Source organism: Podarcis gaigeae (assembly GCF_964106915.1).
Source record: "Podarcis gaigeae genome assembly, chromosome: Z".
Classification (NCBI taxonomy): Eukaryota; Metazoa; Chordata; class Lepidosauria; order Squamata; family Lacertidae; genus Podarcis; species Podarcis gaigeae.
The window spans coordinates 14,141,671-14,160,410 of record NC_139691.1 but is presented as its reverse complement, the minus strand read 5'-3'; the positions used below and the strand labels follow the sequence as shown (position 1 = coordinate 14,160,410).

Sequence of the window (18,740 nt, the reverse complement as noted above, 5' to 3'; positions counted from 1 at the left end):
TGCTATGTCTTCATGTTTTGTGTCTCCTGCCAGGGTCTGGCTGAGTATTGCACTCTGATTGACAGTTCATCCTCCTTCCGGGCATACCGAGCTGCCCTCTCAGAGGTGGAGCCGCCTTGTATACCGTACTTGTGAGTAGCTCACACAGACAAACATTCTCTGGGGTTTCCCTGCTGGCTGCAAGGGGAGTCTTGCAATCCATCTGGTCCACCTCACCTGCTGCTCAGTTTGGAGAAGTCCAGAGGAAGGTCATCACCAACAGATGGCTGGCCAAATCTCTCGCAGCAAATGAGAGAGCACTTATCCCTCCAGGTCAGGAGCAGAGAGCCCACCAGACTGAGTAAGCATGGCCAGGGATCATGGGTGTTGTAGTTCAGCAACATCCAGAGGGCCAAAGGCTCCCCACGCCTGCTTTAGGTCAACAGTTCCCTTTTAAAACTGCTCTTCCCATCAAGACATTTCTCCTGGTGTTCACCAGGAATCTACCCTCCTGTAACTGAAGTCCTGCCCTCTGGGTTGGACCCAGAGATATTAATAGACCTATGTGAACACACTTGTCATTTCAAACCATAACAGAAGGCCTTCATCTTCCACTTTCACATCTCTTTCTCTCCAGAGGTCTCATACTGCAAGACTTGACCTTTGTCCACTTGGGGAATCCGGACTACATTGATGGCAAAGTCAACTTCTCCAAGCGCTGGCAGCAGTTCAACATCCTGGACAGCATGAGGTGCTTCCAGCAAGTGTAAGTGGTACCCACTGCTCTCTTGCATTGTGCACACCTATGAACACTTGAGGACTAGGAGCATGCGATGTGTGGCTATAGCAAAGAGCAAGAAACTTGTCTAGACTGGCATTTTATAAAAGGGTGGGGGGTGGAGAGTTACACTTCACTTCACTGTCCACTCGATTAAAGCCAGAAACTATTAGCCACAACTTTGCTGCTGGTCACCAACAGCCATTTTCAGGCAAAAGCCATGGAGACAGGGAGAGAGGTTGGACAAATCAGACAGAAGGAGAGTTTTTCTTTTGTCTCTTTGCTGGTTGACTGCAGCCATTTAAGGAAGAAGCCGTGGTGGGAGGGGGGAGAGAGAGATCATGGATTAGAAATGTTCCCATAAGAATCAATGGAAATCATGGACTTGTTATTCAAGCACTTGCCTAACAATTTCCAGGAAATGCATTGTGGCTGGTAAGCAGGACCTGCATGTATATTGGAAGACAGGAAATGCCTCTTGATGTGTGGGGGCGCCATGTTCCCCACGCACCGGGCTGCTTGTCGTGTTGTGGACATTTACAGGATTATATCTATAGTAGCTTTATAATGGATACCATTGGGCAGGCAGAGAACTAACCAGCTTTTTATTTTAGCCTAACCATTTGGAGACAATTAGGTGAATCTGTCCAATTTATACAGACCACAGTATCTGACTTCTCTTAGCACAGGATTTTGGATGCTTGGCTTGCAGAATTTTTATGTTCTGGTTATATCAGTGAGCCTTGCCTTTTGGGGTGGGAAGGCAGTGAATGGAACATTGCATTCTTTTGGCTTCCAGCTAGGGGGCAGTCCTGAATAAAGCGGCACTTTCTGTTATAAAACATCTCTCTCTCTCTCTCTCTCTCTCTCATTGCTGCAGGCATTACGACATCAAACGGAATGATGACATCATCTCATTTTTCAATGACTTCAGCGACCACCTGGCGGAGGAGGCCTTGTGGGAACTTTCGCTCAAAATCAAGCCTCGAAACATCACAAGGCGGAAGACAGACAGGGAGGAGAAAACCTAGACGGGAAGCTAATGAAGGCCATGGGCAAAAGGATCGCTGGGTGCCTGCACAGACGGCAGCTATGAGACTTGGACCTGTGACCGGGCCATATCCCCCCACCTCCTCCCCTCCTGGGCCCAGCCCAGGGGTTGAGTTGTCTCAGCGGCACCTGTGGGCTTCCTTCCCATCAGGCCGCAGGGGAGAGTCACCAAAGCAGCGTCCTGCTCTCCTTCCTCAGTGCCATAGATGAGCTTTTCTGCCTGAAAAGGGAGCACACAGGAAAGGGGGTCAGGGTTTGTTTGTTTTTTTGTGCCAGAGTGTTCCCACTTTTGCCAAATCTGAACTTTTTTTTTCTTGCGCTCCTCGCACTGCAACACGACAAGAGGGAAGTGAAGTTGCTGCATCTTGCGTTGAGCCATGTATTGACGTGCCCATGGTCTCGCCCAATGGGCATTTAGCATGTGTGAGGGATGAAAAGTGGGTTGCCATCAAGGTCATAACCGAGGAGAACCATTTTTCACAATACTTCCCCACCCACAGACACTGGGAGGAAAAGAAAAAAGGAAAAAAGAGTGAAGTAACATTCTACCCTTGCAAAGTCTTACATGTTTACAGGGATATTTAATCAATCAAATGGCCCCCATCACCAATGTGGAAAAGGAACAAGATGGGCAGCTGCCCTCTGGACAATATGTCCACCACTGACACAGCTTCTCCAAATTCACCTGGATCTTCTCCAAATTCACATGGATCTTCCCCAAACTCACCTGGATCTTCCCCAAACTCACCTGGATCTTCTCCAAACTTACCTGGATCTTCTCCAAATTCACATAGATCTTCTCCAAATTCACCTGGATCTTCCCCAAACTCACCTGGATCTTCTTCAAATTCACCTGGATCTTCTCCAAACTCACCTGGATCTTCTCCAAACTCACCTGGATCTTCCCCAAACTCACCTGGATCTTCTCCAGATTCACCTAGATCTTCTCCAAACTCACCTGGATCTTCTCCAGATTCACCTAGATCTTCTCCAAACTCACCTGGATCTTCTCCAAATTCACCTAGATCTTCTCCAAATTCACCTAGATCTTCTCCAAATTCACCTGGATCTTCTCCAAATTCACCTGGATCTTCCCCAAACTCACCTGGATCTTCTCCAAATTCACCTAGATCTCCAAATTCACCTGGATCTTCCCCAAACTCACCTGGATCTTCTCCAAATTCACCTAGATCTTCTCCAAATTCACCTGGATCTTCTCCAAATACACCTAGATCTTCTCCAAATTCACCTGGATCTTCCCCAAATTCACCTGGATCTTCCCCAAGTTCACCTGGATCTTCCCCAAGTTCACCTGGAATCTCTTTACTCTTATTTGACTCAGGAAATCTGGAATTGTTGAGGTTCTGTGACATCCACCCCCTTGTACTCGCTATGGGAGCCCTTATTGTAGCGATGGTACTAGCTGTTAATGCAGTAAACATGTAGAAAATGAGACCGTCTGTAAATACGAACCTCTAGGCAACATCATCAGTATCCTTTCCTTTTTCTTTGGATGCATGACTGAGTGGCCCGTGGGGTTTTTTAAGAAGAAACTTAAAAGTGCTAAGCAACGTGTAAAGGAAAACAAAGCAAACAAAATACTTGGCTGTCTAGAAGCATCAGGCTGAGATGGGGGTGGTGTCAAAAATTCAAAGTGAGAACTTGGGGTGGGAGGGCACATCTATGAGGAGCTGTTGCGCCATCCATTTGGAGCAAAACGGTTGAAAAGCTGCCTCAAATTAAGTGGGTTGGAGAGACCTGCATCAGAACACTCTTTCGCATCTTCCATTTATTTCATTGATGCTTCTGTAGAAGAACTTCCCAATGGATTTCTCTTCCCCAAATGAGTCATATCTGTCCATCTCAATCTGCTAACCCACTGTGGCACCTGAAATCAACCACCGTAGTCCAGCGCCTTCACCTTACATAAAACAGCTTCCAGGTCACACTGGGTTCTTGGTCTGAGCAACAAGCAAGCATCTCCTTGGCTACAGGTCATCTTCATAGGAGCTGCGGCTGATATGGGGGCCAGCTCAGAGATAATGATCCTGGTTTAATAAAACTTTACTGGCCTGGCAATGAGTGTTGTGCCCCCTTCTCACTCCTGTGCCTTTGACCCTTCCATCATGGTTATTTTAGACCAGAGTTTCTTGTTGCAGCTGAAATATTACTGTGGCCAGGATTTAATTCTGGTTTTTTTACATCAGATTTGGAGCCCAAGGATTAAATTACAACATTTTGGAGTCAACAGGAAGCTTTGGGTTTTGAAGCAGGCGTGGGGAACTTTGGGGTCTCTTGATGTTCCTGAAGACAGTTCTCATCAACTCCAGCAAGTGTGGCCAGGGATGAGGGGAACTGTAATTCAGCAACATCTGCAGGGCCAAGAGTTCCCCAAGCCTAGTTTAAAGAAACCACAATGCACTGCTGGTTTAGCAAATTAGGATTGTTAAATCCAAACCAGCTCACATTCTCTCTTTTTTAATATAATATAAGGGGGCCTAAACAGAGCAGGTTTTTTTCTTGATGCCAAATAATCTTGAAAGCAGCTTGTTGAAAGTTGGGCTCAAGACGTGGACTTGCCTGCCCAGGATTTGGGAATGACTTTTGCTTTTCAGTTTGTTAACTGTGGCCAATGGCTTTGTTATCTATTGAGGCAGAGGCTTCTATCTCTTTCCTTGCCCTGTGAATAAAATTGGGAGGAGGAAATCCACTGGGCAGAAGCAGACTACTCACCTGGCCCCAACCTTCTCTGCAGAATCTTTCAGTGTAATACTGTGCAGCTCATCTTACTTTATTTTGTTTTATTAATTTAAAGGGTGTTTTGCAGCAAGCAATATGTTGCCGTTTATACCCTTGTGTGTGTCTTTCATTTCAACTTGCCACAGATGGGCATGCGTGGGTGAACCTCCTGTGCAAGTTGCCAGTGACATCAGGAGGTCTGGGGTTGGAGTTTGGTGAAGGACTCCCCCCTGAGAAAATATTGGATGTTTTGTATTTGCCCTCAGTCTTGCAGCTAAGGTGGACCTAAAAAGGTCCTTACATTTCTACCGCCTTTGGAGGGGTTCTGGCCCTCACCAGAATCTGCAGCTTTCATACCCTGGCAGCTTCAGAATGATACTATTAGTCACCTAATTGCACTTCACATTGGGGAGCGAAGGGTTAGGTGAGCCTTTGCCCCTGTGTCTTGGTTCATGAGTAAGTGGATAGAGCCAGGGATGCCCCACCGGTTGTAGTCTAGCCTGCTGGAGGTTGTCAGTCCACAATTCCCATCCGCCCCTGTAGCCAGCTTGGAGTTACATGGTGGTGGTGGGTAATGGGATTTGTAGACCAAAGGCTTCCAGACTTTCCTCTAACCCTTGCTCCGTTCAGAATTGGGTGGGCGGGTAGACAGGTGAGAGTTCTAAATGATTGTTAACCCCAGGCATTGGAGCTTTTTAAAGAAAAATATGTGCTGGAATTTGAACCCATAAAAATTGCATTTACTGCAAAAAAATACCCAGCTTCAGAATCCGACTGTTGGTTTGTGTTAATTTCAGCACTATTTACTGTGGTGCTCTCACAGTCATTCCCTTGGCAGGGATGGGGTTTTACTTAAATTGGGGTGGTGGCAAAAGCATTGGGGGCAAAGGGAGGAAGCGGTGGTGGGGTTTTTTTTCCAGTTCAAGTTGTGACTCTGTGCTTCAAAAAAGATGAGGCATTCCTTGCATTTTCAAGCTTGCTGAAAAATTTCCTTGACTTTGCTGTTCTGCCAACCAGCCTCCCTCGGTCTGATGGTGTATATTTATGGTTTACCCCACCCACCCTGAATCCTGATTGTAAAAATGTCCAAACCTGTTACTTTTTTATATATTAAAGAGAAAGGGGCGAGGGAGACACTCAAACAAGTGACAATAAATGTGGTTAAAGAACCCAGCCTTGAATATCATCCTATTTTACAGTGCATGCCTTGGTCAGCCAAGATTAAAGTGACAATCAAATCCAGTTTCTCCCATTGGTCTGGTTTCCTGCTTGTCTACCATGTCTCTCTTCCTGGTTCCTGTTGGTTGGCCTGTTTGGGCCATTCGCCTGGTGGGAGATGGGGGGAAGGTGGGGTGATCCGCAGTGGGAAATCCCACACCAGAGAACCAGGTGGTAGGCGAATTACCATGGCCAGCTTCAGAATCAATATGTCCCAGAGTAAAGCTTGAGGGCTGTAGCTCACTGGTGTAAGCATCTGCTTTGCAAGCAGAAGGTCCTAAATTCAATCCCCAACAGCTTCAAACAGGACTGGGATAAGTCCCCCTGCCTAAAACCCCAGAGAGCCACTGCCAGTCAGTGTAGACTATATTGATCTGGGTGGACCAATAGTTTGCTTCAGGATAAGGCCAGCTTTCCAGGTCCCTACTTAAAACTCTTCAGGACCACCAGCTCTTCAGGACCACAGAGACTAGAATATTACTTCCATCTTTGAAAGTAGACCACACCTAAGTGGTATTGTGCATGTTTTTCATGCAGAAGGTCCCAGGTCCAACCTCTGGCATCTCCAGGAAGGAATGGAAGAGACCCCCTGCCTGAAAGCCTCTCCCAGATATTGTAGACAGTATTGAACTGGATGGCCCAATGAGTCTGATTTGGGTTCCTAAAGTTCCTTCCGGTCTGAGCCATCGTTAGGCATCTGCATGGTGGTGACAGCAACACTGCCCCCCAATGATGTACGGGAGCTGATTTTTAAATTTCCCCCAGTGCCCATGGGCACCCAGTATAGTGCTACTGTGGCTTTCTGCAGTATTTAAATGGTGACTCACAGAACAAACGGGCCAGAGGCTGGTGGACCCTCCTGGGGTCTTAGAGTTTTGCAGCCCTACCTGGAGATGCTGGGACCTTCTGCTTGCAAGGCAGGTGCTCTACCAGGGAGCTACGGTTCTTCAAAGAAGGTCATCCCATCTTGGGGTGGAAGCCATTCCCTTTGTGGAGGCAAAAATGTGCCCAGACATTTGTATCAAAAACAGAGCTACTTTTCTGTTTTGCCAAAGGCCAAAGGATCTTGGCACAAGAATACCAGACCCTGCTTTACACAAGGATACAATATGAGACAAATGGCAGAAACCCTCCTTTCAGCTGCAGAAAGCCCCAGGGGTGTAGCAGCAAAGTACCGTACTTTTCCATGTATAAGACTATGGTTTTTTTCTTATACATGGATAGTGCATGGGGTAGATGTTTGATTGGTTGCTGCTGCAGCTGTCAGCAACTATTGGGTGTGTTATTGGTTGCTGCATCAATGGCTGGTGTTGATTGGCTGACACTGGCAGTTGCGCAGGCCGCTTCTGCTGCCGAGGGGACAGACAAGAGGTGTAGTTTTGGATGCGTGAAGGTGAGCGATTTTCAGCTGTCCCCCCTAAAAAAAGCTCAATAACTCTGTGTCATCTCCCCCCATTTTCTTGAGTCCCCAAAAATAAGGGTGTCTTATACATGGGGGCGTCTTATGGATGGAAAATTACGGTATTTCTCAGCCTGGCCAAGTTATGCTGCACATATCAGCAGTTTAGAACTGCAGCAAGGCTTCCCTTTCTCTAGGTTACCTTCATCTGACATGATCTAGGCCAGAGGTCAGCAAACCTTTTCAGCAGGGGGCCGGTCCACTGTCCCTCAGACCTTGTGGGGGCCCAGACTGTATTTTGAAAATAAAATAAAGATGAATTCCTATGCCCCACAAATAACCCAGAGATACATTTTGAATAAAAGGACACACTCTACTCATGTAAAAACACCAGGCAGGCTCCACAAATAACCCAGAGATGCATTTTAAATAAAAGGACACATTCTACTCATGTAAAAACACACTGATTCCTGGGCCGTCCACTGGTCAGGTTTAGAAGGCGATTGGGCCGGATCTGGCACCCAGGCCTTAGGTTGCCTACCCATGATCTAGGCCAGCAAAGCAATTAACCCACAGCTGGGCCATCTCCAAGAACAGAAGCGCTCCTGCAAGCAATGAAGTCAGCAGCACCGCATTAGACGAAGGGTGAATTGCGCAAGGCCACCTACACCACCTCAATTGCAATTCTTCTGCATTTCCACCACATTCCACCCCTTGGCTTTACACTATCTTCCCTTCATATCTTACTAATTGCTCTGCTCTCTCAGCCCCCCAATAACAGCTTGCACTTTGGAATAGGACTGTTTCCAGTTCTCTGTCACATCAGTCTTCGGTTCTAGAAAGGAACTTGCTGCTCATGCACAGAAGAGTTTATTGGGTTGCGTCCATCAATTGCTTGTTTCCCTTTCCCATGACCTGCTTGCATTAAAAAAAAACCAAAATTGGTTATATACAATATGGGGAACATAATACACACAAGATAAAGGACTGTATGACACATTTAGTGTGTTATGCTTCCTCTAAGCAGGCTGAGAATCCCGTTATTCCTGTACCTTACTTAAGCCGTACGCAGATGCATTGGGCAAGCGGTGTTAGTTATTACCACGCAGTAAGTAGCTCTGACTGATCATCTCATCAGGTTGGTTGAGTTGATTGGGATAAACAACCCATACCTTCTGTCCTGGTGTTAACTCACAATCTGTGGATCTGAAAACTTTACCCCTTCTGTTGGTAGCAGGTGCACTGACTTCGGCCCCACGCTGTGGGTACTCTGCATGCACCACACCGTCATGTCAGTGTGACATCACATTGTCACATCATGATGCGCAGCACACAACCGTGCTCCAGCACTGCAATAGCAACTGGGCCTGGGCCTCTGCTGTGGAGCCTCTATTGAGGCCAACTGCAGAACCACCCCAGAACCACATCCATGGCTGCAGCAGGCTTCAACAGAGGCCCCACAATGGAGGCACAGGCTTCAGCTCGGTCACCACCACAGCACCAGAGGTAAGGCGACAGGTGGCAGCAGGGGCAGAGGCTGGGCACCCACAGCAACATTTTTGTGGGTACACAAGCCCACGAGGTCCCTGGAGTTGGCACCAGGGGTTGGTGGGGAGCCCTGGCTCTGCTACCTGTTGGATGGCTGGTGTGCCCAGTTTTTCACAAATCAGCTGGGCTATGCGCTGGCCACCCAGAAGCACCACATCCTCTGCACTGATATTATGTAGCAGCACCTTTCCTTCCCCTTGCAATCTGCCCATAGGTGCCATGCGGAACTATGTTCCCTTCACCTAGGCTCTAGGGTACTGGCACTCTGGCCAGCACCACCTCCTCCTCTGGCGCTCTAAGATCCTGCACTACTGGGTGTTGCCTGGAGGCGCAGCTTGCCATTTGGCTGAGCCTTCCACATGTTGTTTCACAGGTGTAGGCGCTTCCAGTCCTATCATAATGGTGGAAGGGCTTCTGTCCAGCGCTCAGTGGATGGTTACTCCATTCCAATTCTGCTTGCTCTGCCACTGCTGCCCCAGCTTCAGAATGTGATTTGGGGTTAGCTGTTTTCCTTTCTGCTGCCAAGTCCTATTGAGATATTCAGTTAACCCTGAAGCTGCTGGAGGATGAGGGATGATTTTAGATGTTACAAATGGTTTTTAATATATTTTATTTTATTTTAATAGTATTTCTGCCACTCCTGGGCTCCTTTTGAAAGGAACTGTGGGATAGAAATTTAATAAACAATTTGGATAAGCTAAAGTGAATTGTTAAGGGACGCGGGTGGCGCTGTGGGTAAAGGCCTCAGCGCCTAGGGCTTGCCGATCGAAAGGTCGGCGGTTCGAATCCCTGCGGCGGGGTGCGCTCCCGTTGCTCGGTCCCAGCGCCTGCCAACCTAGCAGTTCGAAAGCACCTCCGGGTGCAAGTAGATAAATAGGGACCGCTTACCAGCGGGAAGGTAAACGGCGTTTCCGTGTGCAGCTCTGGCTCACCAGAGCAGCGATGTCACACTGGCCACGTGACCCGGAAGTGTCTCCGGACAGCGCTGGCCCCTGGCCTCTTGAGTGAGATGGGCGCACAACCCCAGAGTCTGTCAAGACTGGCCCGTACGGGCAGGGGTACCTTTACCTTTACCTTTAAAGTGAATTGTTAGTCTTTTAGATGTCACAAGTCTCTTAGGCTGCCTACATGGCATACATTTAAAGTACCCGGTACATAATTCCCCCCAAATAATCCTGGAAATTGTAGATAATCCCTTGACAGTACTACTATTCCCAAAACCCATAACTGCAGTTCCCAGGATTCTTGGTGCTGATAATGAATAATGCACTTTAAATGTATGCTGTGTACTCAGCCTTGTGTGGTGCAGCACAATGAACAAAATTTGGTTGATTATTGTTACGGTAAAAATCTGGGTGCGAGGCTGCTCTGCCACCCAGCTCATCGGACTAAGTCCGCGGGTCCCTGCGGAGGAAAATGAGCTCAGCCAGAGACAGGAGCAAGCAGCAGAAGATCCAAGTTTATTGCACAACAGGTTCAAGGCGAGATTGAACAGCGAGAAAGGGGTGACATGAACTTTTGAAACTTCCCTCCATGTCCAAGAATACAGTGCAAAATACATCCCAGTTACATCATGAATACATTAAAGAGAGGTTGGGTTACACAGATTACATCATGAATACATTAAGAAGAGGTTGGATTACACAGGATTAACATATGGAGGAGGGAGGGGGAATTTGCAGAGCTGGAAATATGCACAGATAAGCACATCCTGATGAGAAGACAATGGTCCATGTACTGGCATTGCCTGGAGAAAGGCTTGGCAGAGTGATTTGACAGGATTAGGGTCTTGACACCTTGCTTGAAGGATTATGGAGGACAGGGGAGGTGTGATGGAGTCCTAGAGAAATTGAGCAAATTGGCACGTTGATTTTCTATGAATTTTATAGATTTTAGTCCCTTTTGACATTGACAATTGGAAATAAATTGATATATTGTAGCGAAGAAGGTAAAGAAGACATGCCCCCCCTTCCGTATAAATTATAGTTGCTCGGATTTCCAAGTATTTAACTTTTTTTTTTAATCCTATGCTGCAGCACTTTATTGCGCTTCCTTCCCAACTTCAGCCCCGCCTGCTAACCCCAAAAGCCCCGCCCCCGGCGCCCCCGCCCCGCCCCTTATCACTACCGCCTTCGTGCGCAACCGACTTTGCGCAAGCTCTCCGGACGAGGCTAAAGAACTTCGTTTCCCAGCGTGCGCCGCGGCCCGCCCGTGAGCCGACGGAGCGCTCCGCGCCGCGCTGTGGTTGCTGGGAGATGGAGTCTGTGCGTCCTGGGGCAGTGGCAGCTGCGGCATCTGAGACGGGGCGGCCCTTTCTGCAATGCCCAAGCCATGGCCACTACGGGCAGCAATGGCATCGGGTGCAGCGGTAGTAGTAACAGCAGCAGCAGCCTGCCGGGCGCCGGGGAGGCGGAGCGGCCGCATCCGCGTCCTTTCCTGATCGGGGTGAGCGGAGGCACCGCCAGCGGCAAGGTAGGTAAGCGTGGGCTCCCTGGCTACGTGGGCCGCCGCGCCCCTGCCAGAGTGCAAAATAAAAATGCAAAAACAACAAAATAACGATATTGCAAGCAAAGCAACAGAATGTGAGTTAATTCTCCTGATTGCATTGCATTGCACTGCGGACCAGTTAAACCCTATGCGCGATTCTTGCAAAAGCTTCAAATCCCTGAGAATTTTTCCTATATCTCTCCTGACACCTTTAAACGTCCCGGATCATGATGGTGATGCTTACATTGCATTTATTCTAACGTTTGTATCTCATCTTTCCTCCAAGGGGGTCACGTGTTCTTCTCCCACCCACCCCCCGCCCTATTTTATCCTCACAACAACCCCGTGAGGTGGGTTAGGCTGAGACACTTATGGAACTGGTCACTCGGTGGGCTTCATGGTTGGAGTAGGGAAGTTTTGAGCCTTGATCTCTCCCAGGGCCTAGTCTGACACTTTTTAGTGCCTACTCCACAGTGTTTTTTTGCATGTGATTCCCGCTCCACCATCCAGGGGCAGATGACGATCCATTATCATCATCACCAAACCTTTTATTGGCATCACATACAAACATCCAAAACAAATCAATACAGAATTACCACTTCCCCAGTGACACAAAACATTTGCTAAAAGAAAGAAGGCGGAGCAGTGTATCCTCACATCTCTAGGTCTCCAGGGAGAGATGATCTGTTATGAAACTATTGAAACTAAATCTTCAGAGGGGGCGCAGAGGTGAGTTTAGTCCACATAGCTTACATTTTTTTCTTCAAAAAGGACACCCCAAATTTTCCCTGTTTTTCATTTCCTCCCCCCATAACTAGAAAACAATAAGGCATAGGATTTTTTAATTATTATTCACACCAGTGGCAAGATAATTATTCACACACATGCAAGATAATCCAGTACAGCAATTTTAATCAAAATGTGAGGTGCAGTAGTTACAATTTCTTTGAAAATTGTTTTGATCTGTTGTGGAACAACCCACTGAAGAAGATAAGAATGGTTACCCAGACCTCATTGCTGGTTGGGAAGGGCACACCATAACAGTTAAAGCTTCAAGGCCCCCAAAATGTAGGTCCACCACTGCTCTCTCCCCCAAAAAATCCCCCAAGTCCCTCATTACTTTGCATGATAAAGCAGGCACTGTAAGGTTTCTGGTTTCTAGGGTCTTCTCCTTCTGTTCAGTTTAAATTTATGGTTACATCTGCCTCTTCCTTCGTGGACTATAGTGCTACGTTCGTTGTTTTAGGTATGCTAGGCTGAGAAATTTCGACCACGTGCGTAGGTGGGTTTGCTTTTCTGATTTGTTCCAAAATTCTCCTCCTCCTGGGCAGTCGACAGTGTGTGAGAAAATCATGGAGTTGGTGGGGCAAAATGAAGTGGATCACCGTCAGCGGAAAGTCGTTATCCTCAGCCAGGATCGGTTCTATAAAGTGCTTACGACGGAGCAGAAGGCAAAAGCCCTGAAGGGACAGTACAACTTTGATCACCCAGGTATACCCAGTGGGGCAGGTAATTTTTAGACAGTACACTTAGCAGTCCTATGGATGGGAAAGAGGGTCTCCCTCAGAGTAGACGTCTGCCCCCCAAATTTTATGCTTATGGCATCCAGCAGCACTTTGTGTTTTCCAGCCTGTGATCTGGAGAATCTTGGGAACAAATATTGTCTAAATTTTTAAAAATTAAACCCAGTATTCATTTACAGGGGTACCTCAGGTTACATACACTTCAGGTTACATACGCTTCAGTTTACAGACTCTGCTAACCCAGAAATATTACCTCAGGTTAAGAACTTTGCTTCAGGATGAGAACAGAAATTGTGCTCCAACGGCGCAGCAGCAGCAGCAGGAGGCCCCATTAGCTAAAGTGGTGCTTCAGGTTAAGAACAGTTTCAGGTTAAGAACAGACCTCCGGAATGAATTAAGTACTTAACCCAAGGTACCACTGTATTTTTCTAAAAAAAAAAACCTTGCCTTTGAAGATGCTGTCCATAGATAGCTTTATGTTGCAGCCAGCTAAGCCCTGTTCAGAGTAGACCCACTGAAATTTAAGCACCTAAGTCAAGGCCATCCATTCCAGTGGTTCTACTCTGAGCAGGGCTAGCACTGCACAGAACCATCTGCTTTCCCCCCTTGTACAGGTGAAATTGCCTCCACATCCCACCTGTCAAACAGGTAATAAAAGTCCTATTTGTTAGTTGCTGCTGTGATACGGGACCAGTAATTCACATCGCCTGCATGGGTCCTCAGTACACGAGATCAGACTGCGTGGAAGCAGCTTTTGTACCACCGTCATAGTGCCTGACTTGCAGTGCATCTTAATTCTGAAACTGCCTCTGCTGCTGATCCAGTTTCGTTTGGCCACCCTTATTTTTTTGCATTGCAGATGCTTTTGACAATGAATTAATGCAAATGACGTTGAAGAATATTGTGGATGGCCAAACGGTTGAGGTTCCAACGTATGATTTTGTGACCCATTCCAGGTCAGTATGCATTTCCTGTTTTTGGGGGCAAAATGTGGTCTTAGAATTGTAGAGTTGGAAAGGGTCATCTTGTCCAACCCTCTACAATTGCAGGGATTGCAGCTAAAGAATCCCTGAAAGATGACCACGTCCTGACATAGCTTGTTCCCCTGGCGAATAGCTCTTACCATCAGAAAGATCTTCCTAAGGTCATTTGAATTCATTGGGTCCTACCCTCTGGAGCGGCAGAAAACAAGCTTGCTCCCTCTTCCACGTGACAGCCCTTCAGTTCTTTGAATATGGCTATCCTATCACCTCTCGGTCTCCTGTTCTCCAGGCTAAACATCCCCAGCCCCCTCAAGCATTCTAAAGTGCTGAAACGGGAAGCATGACATTCCAGATGTTCTCCCTGGGCATTTGGAACAGTCACACTGGGACCTTTCTTAAGCACATCTTGCCATTCCGTGTCATGTCCACTGCAGGCTGCCTGAGACGACTATGGTCTACCCTGCAGATGTGGTGCTTTTTGAGGGAATTCTGGTATTCTATACTCAAGATATCCGGGACATGTTTCATCTCCGTCTTTTCGTTGATACGGACTCAGATGTCAGGCTCTCCCGGAGAGGTAACCCCTGGTTTATTGGAATTTATTTAAACACTTTTACCACAGGGGTCAGAAACTTCCTTAGATGTTGCCTCCACTATCCCATAAACCATTGGCCATGCTGTCTGGGGCTGATGGGAGCTGGAGTCCAGCAACATCTGGAGGGTCACAGATTCCCCAGCCCTGATAAAAAAAGATCTCTTTTCTCATTAGGAAATGCTCCTTCAGAGGTAAAGGTAAAAGGTAAAGGACCCTGGACGGTTAAGTCCAGTCAAAGGCGACTATGGGGTTGTGGTGCTCATCTCACTTTCAGGCTGAGGGAACTGGCGTTTTCCCACAGACAGCTTTCTGGGTCGTGTGGCCAGCAGGACTAAACCGCTTCTGGTGCCACGGAACACCGTGATGGAAACCAGAGCGCACGGAAATGCCGTTTACCATCCCACCGCAGCGGTACCTATTTATCTACTTGCACTGGTGTGCTTTCAAACTGCTAGGTAGGCAGGAGCTGGGACAGAGCAACGGAAGCTCACCCCGTTGTGCAGATTCGAACCACCAACCTTCTGATTGGCAAGCCCAAGAAACTCAGTGATTTAGACCACAGCACCACCCGCATCCCTATGCTTCTAAACAGAGGCATTGAAGAGGAATGCTGCTACTTCAGTCAGGGATGGGGAAACCTAAGGCCTTTTGGATGTTGCTGGACTTCCAACTCCCAGCATCCCTGATACGTGGCCATGTTGGCTGAGACTGATGGGAGTTGGAGTCCCACAACATCCAGAGGGCTGCAGGTTCCTCATCCCTTGGGTATACAGGAAGCAATGTTCTAAATATGTTAGGGAGAAGTAGAATGGAGACCATGGAAGTAGAACCTAGAACCACTGATAGCCTCTCCTCCAAAAATTTGAAGCCATCTAAGGGGGAGGACATCACTACATCTTCCCCAACCTCCAGATGTTCTGGACTAAGAACATAAGGAGAACCCTTCTGGGTCAGGTCATTTGTTCATCTAGTCCAGCATCCTGTAATGGTCAACCAGAAGCCATAATGGGAAGCCCACAAGAAGGACCTGAGACCAACAGCACTTGTGATTCCCAGCAACTGGTATGCCAAGGCATATATTGACACCAACATTGGAACACAGAACATAGATGTTGTGGCTTATAGCCATCAATAGCCTTATTATTCCCCATGAATTGGTCCAGTCCTCTTTTGAAGCATTCTACGTTGCTGGCCATCACTACATCTTGTGGACTTGAACTGTGGTTGTAATTCTGTGCTGCTTGAAGAAAGACTTTCTTTTGTCTCTTTAAACTGCCCTGTTTGGTTCCTCCGGCTGTAGTTCTCCGGGATATGAAGCGGGGAAGGGACCTGGAGCAGATCCTGACCCAGTACACAACGTTTGTCAAGCCTGCCTTTGAAGAGTTCTGTTTGCCGGTACCAGAATCTTTTATCCCCCCCCTCCTCCCTCTCAAGCCCATTTTGGAAGCATGGAAGGCTGGTGGAGGAGCATTTCCTCCTCGCAGTATCTCTCTAGCTGTCTCAAGAGAGGCTTCATAGACATTGGCTTGGAATCAAACCTATGGTTTCTTCCCCCTCCCCTTCATGTTAGGAATATAGGAAGTGGCCTTAGACCAGGTCAAACTGTTAGGTCATCTAGCTCAGTAGTGTCTATTCTGACAGCCGCTTTCCTGAGTCTCAAGCAGAGAGGAGGTATTTTCCCCATCAGCTGCTCCTTGGTTATTTATTTTAGCTGGAGATGCTGATCTGGGGCTTTCTGTGTCCTAAAGTGTGTTATTCCACTGAGCTTAATTGTGTGGTTCCCCACTTTCTTCTGGGACAAAGCCTCACCTGGGAATGGAACCCAGAGGGACTTCTTGCATCCCAGAAAGAACTGTGCCTCTCTGACAGCCTTCCCCAACCCCTGGTGCTATCCAGATGTTCTGAACTACAGCTCCCATCCCTCCCTGGTTGTTGGCTGGGGCTGGTGGGGTGTGTTCTCCAAAGTACCTTGTGAAAAGTCAGCCCTGGGATACTGTAAGCCTTGCAGACGTGTCAGGCCTTCAGAACACTCCCCCAGGCTACATCTCTCAAAGCCCTTGCTGCAAAGCATGTATTTCCCTGGCTGGAATGCTTCCCTGAACTCCACTGATGCCTCTCACTTGTCTGAGTGCTGGAGTTGAGTCCATCAGTGTTTGTATAGTAGGCTAGTTTCTACAAAGGTAAAATTTATAGGTTGCCCCATCTGCTTTTGCCTCCGGTCCCACCCATCACTGGAATGTGGCTCTTGGAGGGTTGCCTGGAAGGGAACGGTAACCTGATCTGAGGAAGATTCCTCTGTCATAAATGACACCAGTAACAAGAGGAAGCTTCTTCACAAAGTCCACATGGATTTAGCCTCCTTGCTCCCTTCCTGCCCTAAAGGCAGAGGTCAGGTGTCTCCAGAGCAGCCTTCCCTCACCTGGAACTCTCTAGACGTGGTTGGGACTCTAGCTCTCATCAGACTGAGCCAGAATGGGGACGTTGAGGGATGTTGGGAGTTGAAGTCCACCAATGTCTAGAGGGCACTAGAGGCAGCTCTGGAGGTTTGTTCATAGACTCACAGTTGTTGCATTTCTTATCTCCAGACCAAGAAATACGCTGATGTGATTATCCCTCGAGGAGTGGACAACATGGGTAAGAGGCATTTTGCCGTTCTAGGCTCCTGAAGGCTCATTTTGTATATTCATTTCAGGCAAAGAAGATGCACAGACTTCAGAAATGGTTATTAGCTGGAATTTTCCACCACCTGCCCCTCGATTCCTTTGTAATAATTAGCAATAATGTAGATGCCAGACCCTGTGCTTAGTTTGCCACTGACCTCTGTCCCCTTCCCGTAATTAATTCCTCCACTCACCTCTTGCCTTTCTTCCGGCAGTTGCTATAAACCTCATTGTGCAGCATATCCAGGACATTCTTAATGGTGACCTCTGCAAGTGGCAGCGTGGGACGATGAATGGGCATGGACGCTCCTCCAAGAGGCCCTTCCCTGAGCAAGTAGACAGCAGCCCACTGCTGGCTCCCGGCAAACGGTCCCACTTGGAGTCCAGCAGCCGCCCCCACTAAGGCGGCCGGAAGCCCCTCCCACACCAGCTGGACTTTTGACCGGTTCCAAGGATGGATGCCCTTCAGTGCTCCATATTCTGTGGTTTTAAACTGCCTTCTGTTTTTAGTTTCTCTCCTTTCAGTTAGTACCTAAATCTGCCCCAGAAGTTAAAAGGAAAGGTGCTCCTTTTTTTGGTGTTCTCTCTAGTCTTTGCCTGCCATGGTTTTTAATTTTCTAGGAAAGAAAATGGGTCTGCCACAGGCAAGCAAATTGTCTTTGTGCGTAAATTATTCCCTATTTCTTACCCCCCCCCCCAAATATAATTTGACACAGGAGTGATGGCCAGAAGGCTGCTTTTCAGAGTCAAATTTATCTCCCTGCAAATTCATTTCATTAAAGCAAGACTTTTGCATAATATTTTGAGATAGGAAAGGGCCATGTGGAATGGTGTGCAATTTCTCTTCTGCCGCGTATTGTCTCTCTGCTAAGGGAAAGAAGAAAAGGGTGGCCATTAGCTTTAAAAGCCAGAATCATTTTAGTACAAAAAAAATCCAGCATCACCATTATCTTCTAGCAACCATGGGGGTAGCCTGCCCCCTTCTATCTCTCAATTTTATGGTGCTTTCTCAAGGACCGGGGTGGAGGGGATAACTTTGGTGGTTTTATGCACTCCACTAGGTAACGACGGGATAGACTTAGGAAGATGTGTGTTTTTAAATATAAAGCAGCTGCCTTTTCACAGACTGCATCTAGCCAGCATAGAGAGAACTGACTGAGCAGTTCTGCGCTCTCTATATAGCAAGACAAGGGCAACCGCTGAGATCAGCTGTGGGCAATAGCAGAATCCATCCCTTTATGGCTTCCAGTTGACTTGTAGTTTTAACGAGTGGTAGATTCTTCTTTGATCAGTAATCACCACTAAGTAAACAGTGTTTGCCTCATCTAAAATGTTTTTCTATTAAAATGCTGCTATCGCTGCCACTACCAGGTGGCATTTTTCGAAGTTCGGAGATCTTGTTTTGACTTTGGAAAATACCTGGTCAGTGGTTTTTATAGAGTCATTTTAACCCCCAGGCAAGTGGTAAAAGTGAGGCCTTGCCAGCTCGACATTTTCTAAAAGCAAGGCTTGACTCAGTTAGTTAGTTGGTTTGTTTTGGCTTTGTTAATAAATAAATAACATGGAAAAATAGCACATGACTGAGTTGTTTTTGCCTTCCTCCATTGTGTGTGTGTATTTATGAACCTCCATAATATGATCAAAAGGAATATGGTCAGTGCAAATCCTACCTTGGCTTCAAGTACGCTAATCATACAGTAGTTGCCAGGATTTGTTCAACAGGAACCATCCAGGTTTATGGAGGCTCTGTTCAGCTGAGAGAGGAGACAGTGAACTGTCCA

At 47.4% G+C, this 18,740-nt stretch overlaps 2 protein-coding genes across 21 annotated transcripts in view; both read left to right on the top strand.

Annotated features, from left to right (window-relative positions):
* The window catches only part of RAPGEF1 (Rap guanine nucleotide exchange factor 1), a 118,159-nt gene extending 112,371 nt beyond the window's left edge, over window positions 1–5,788 (top strand). For all 20 annotated transcript variants that reach the window (XR_014559992.1, XR_014559993.1, XR_014559994.1 and 17 more), the window contains 3 exons: window positions 34–131; window positions 617–745; window positions 1,638–5,788. Coding sequence is in view for 16 of the 20 variants with exons in the window: in XM_083721330.1 (XP_083577456.1) it covers window positions 34–131; window positions 617–745; window positions 1,638–1,788 (378 nt within the window). In the remaining 4 variants the exon portion in view is untranslated. The remainder of the gene's footprint in view (window positions 1–33; window positions 132–616; window positions 746–1,637) is intronic.
* A 5,169-nt stretch (window positions 5,789–10,957) lies between these two features.
* On the top strand, window positions 10,958–18,530 carry UCK1 (uridine-cytidine kinase 1). Its single transcript, XM_083721431.1, has 7 exons — window positions 10,958–11,183; window positions 12,530–12,689; window positions 13,581–13,677; window positions 14,139–14,281; window positions 15,600–15,694; window positions 16,885–16,933; window positions 17,175–18,530. The coding sequence occupies exons 1-7, from the start codon at window positions 11,043–11,045 to the stop codon at window positions 17,360–17,362; spliced, it is 873 nt and encodes a 290-aa protein (XP_083577557.1). The 5' UTR covers window positions 10,958–11,042; the 3' UTR covers window positions 17,363–18,530.
* The last annotated feature ends 210 nt before the right edge of the window (window positions 18,531–18,740 follow it).

Excerpts from the sequence above, each read along its gene's own strand:
- UCK1 (XM_083721431.1), top strand. The coding sequence starts at position 11,043 with ATGGCCACTACGGGCAGCAATGGCATCGGGTGCAGCGGTAGTAGTAAC. Across the intron at positions 11,184-12,529 it reads GAGGCACCGCCAGCGGCAAG|TCGACAGTGTGTGAGAAAAT; the intron begins GTAGGTAAGCGT and ends CCTCCTGGGCAG. Across the intron at positions 13,678-14,138 it reads GATTTTGTGACCCATTCCAG|GCTGCCTGAGACGACTATGG; the intron begins GTCAGTATGCAT and ends TGTCCACTGCAG.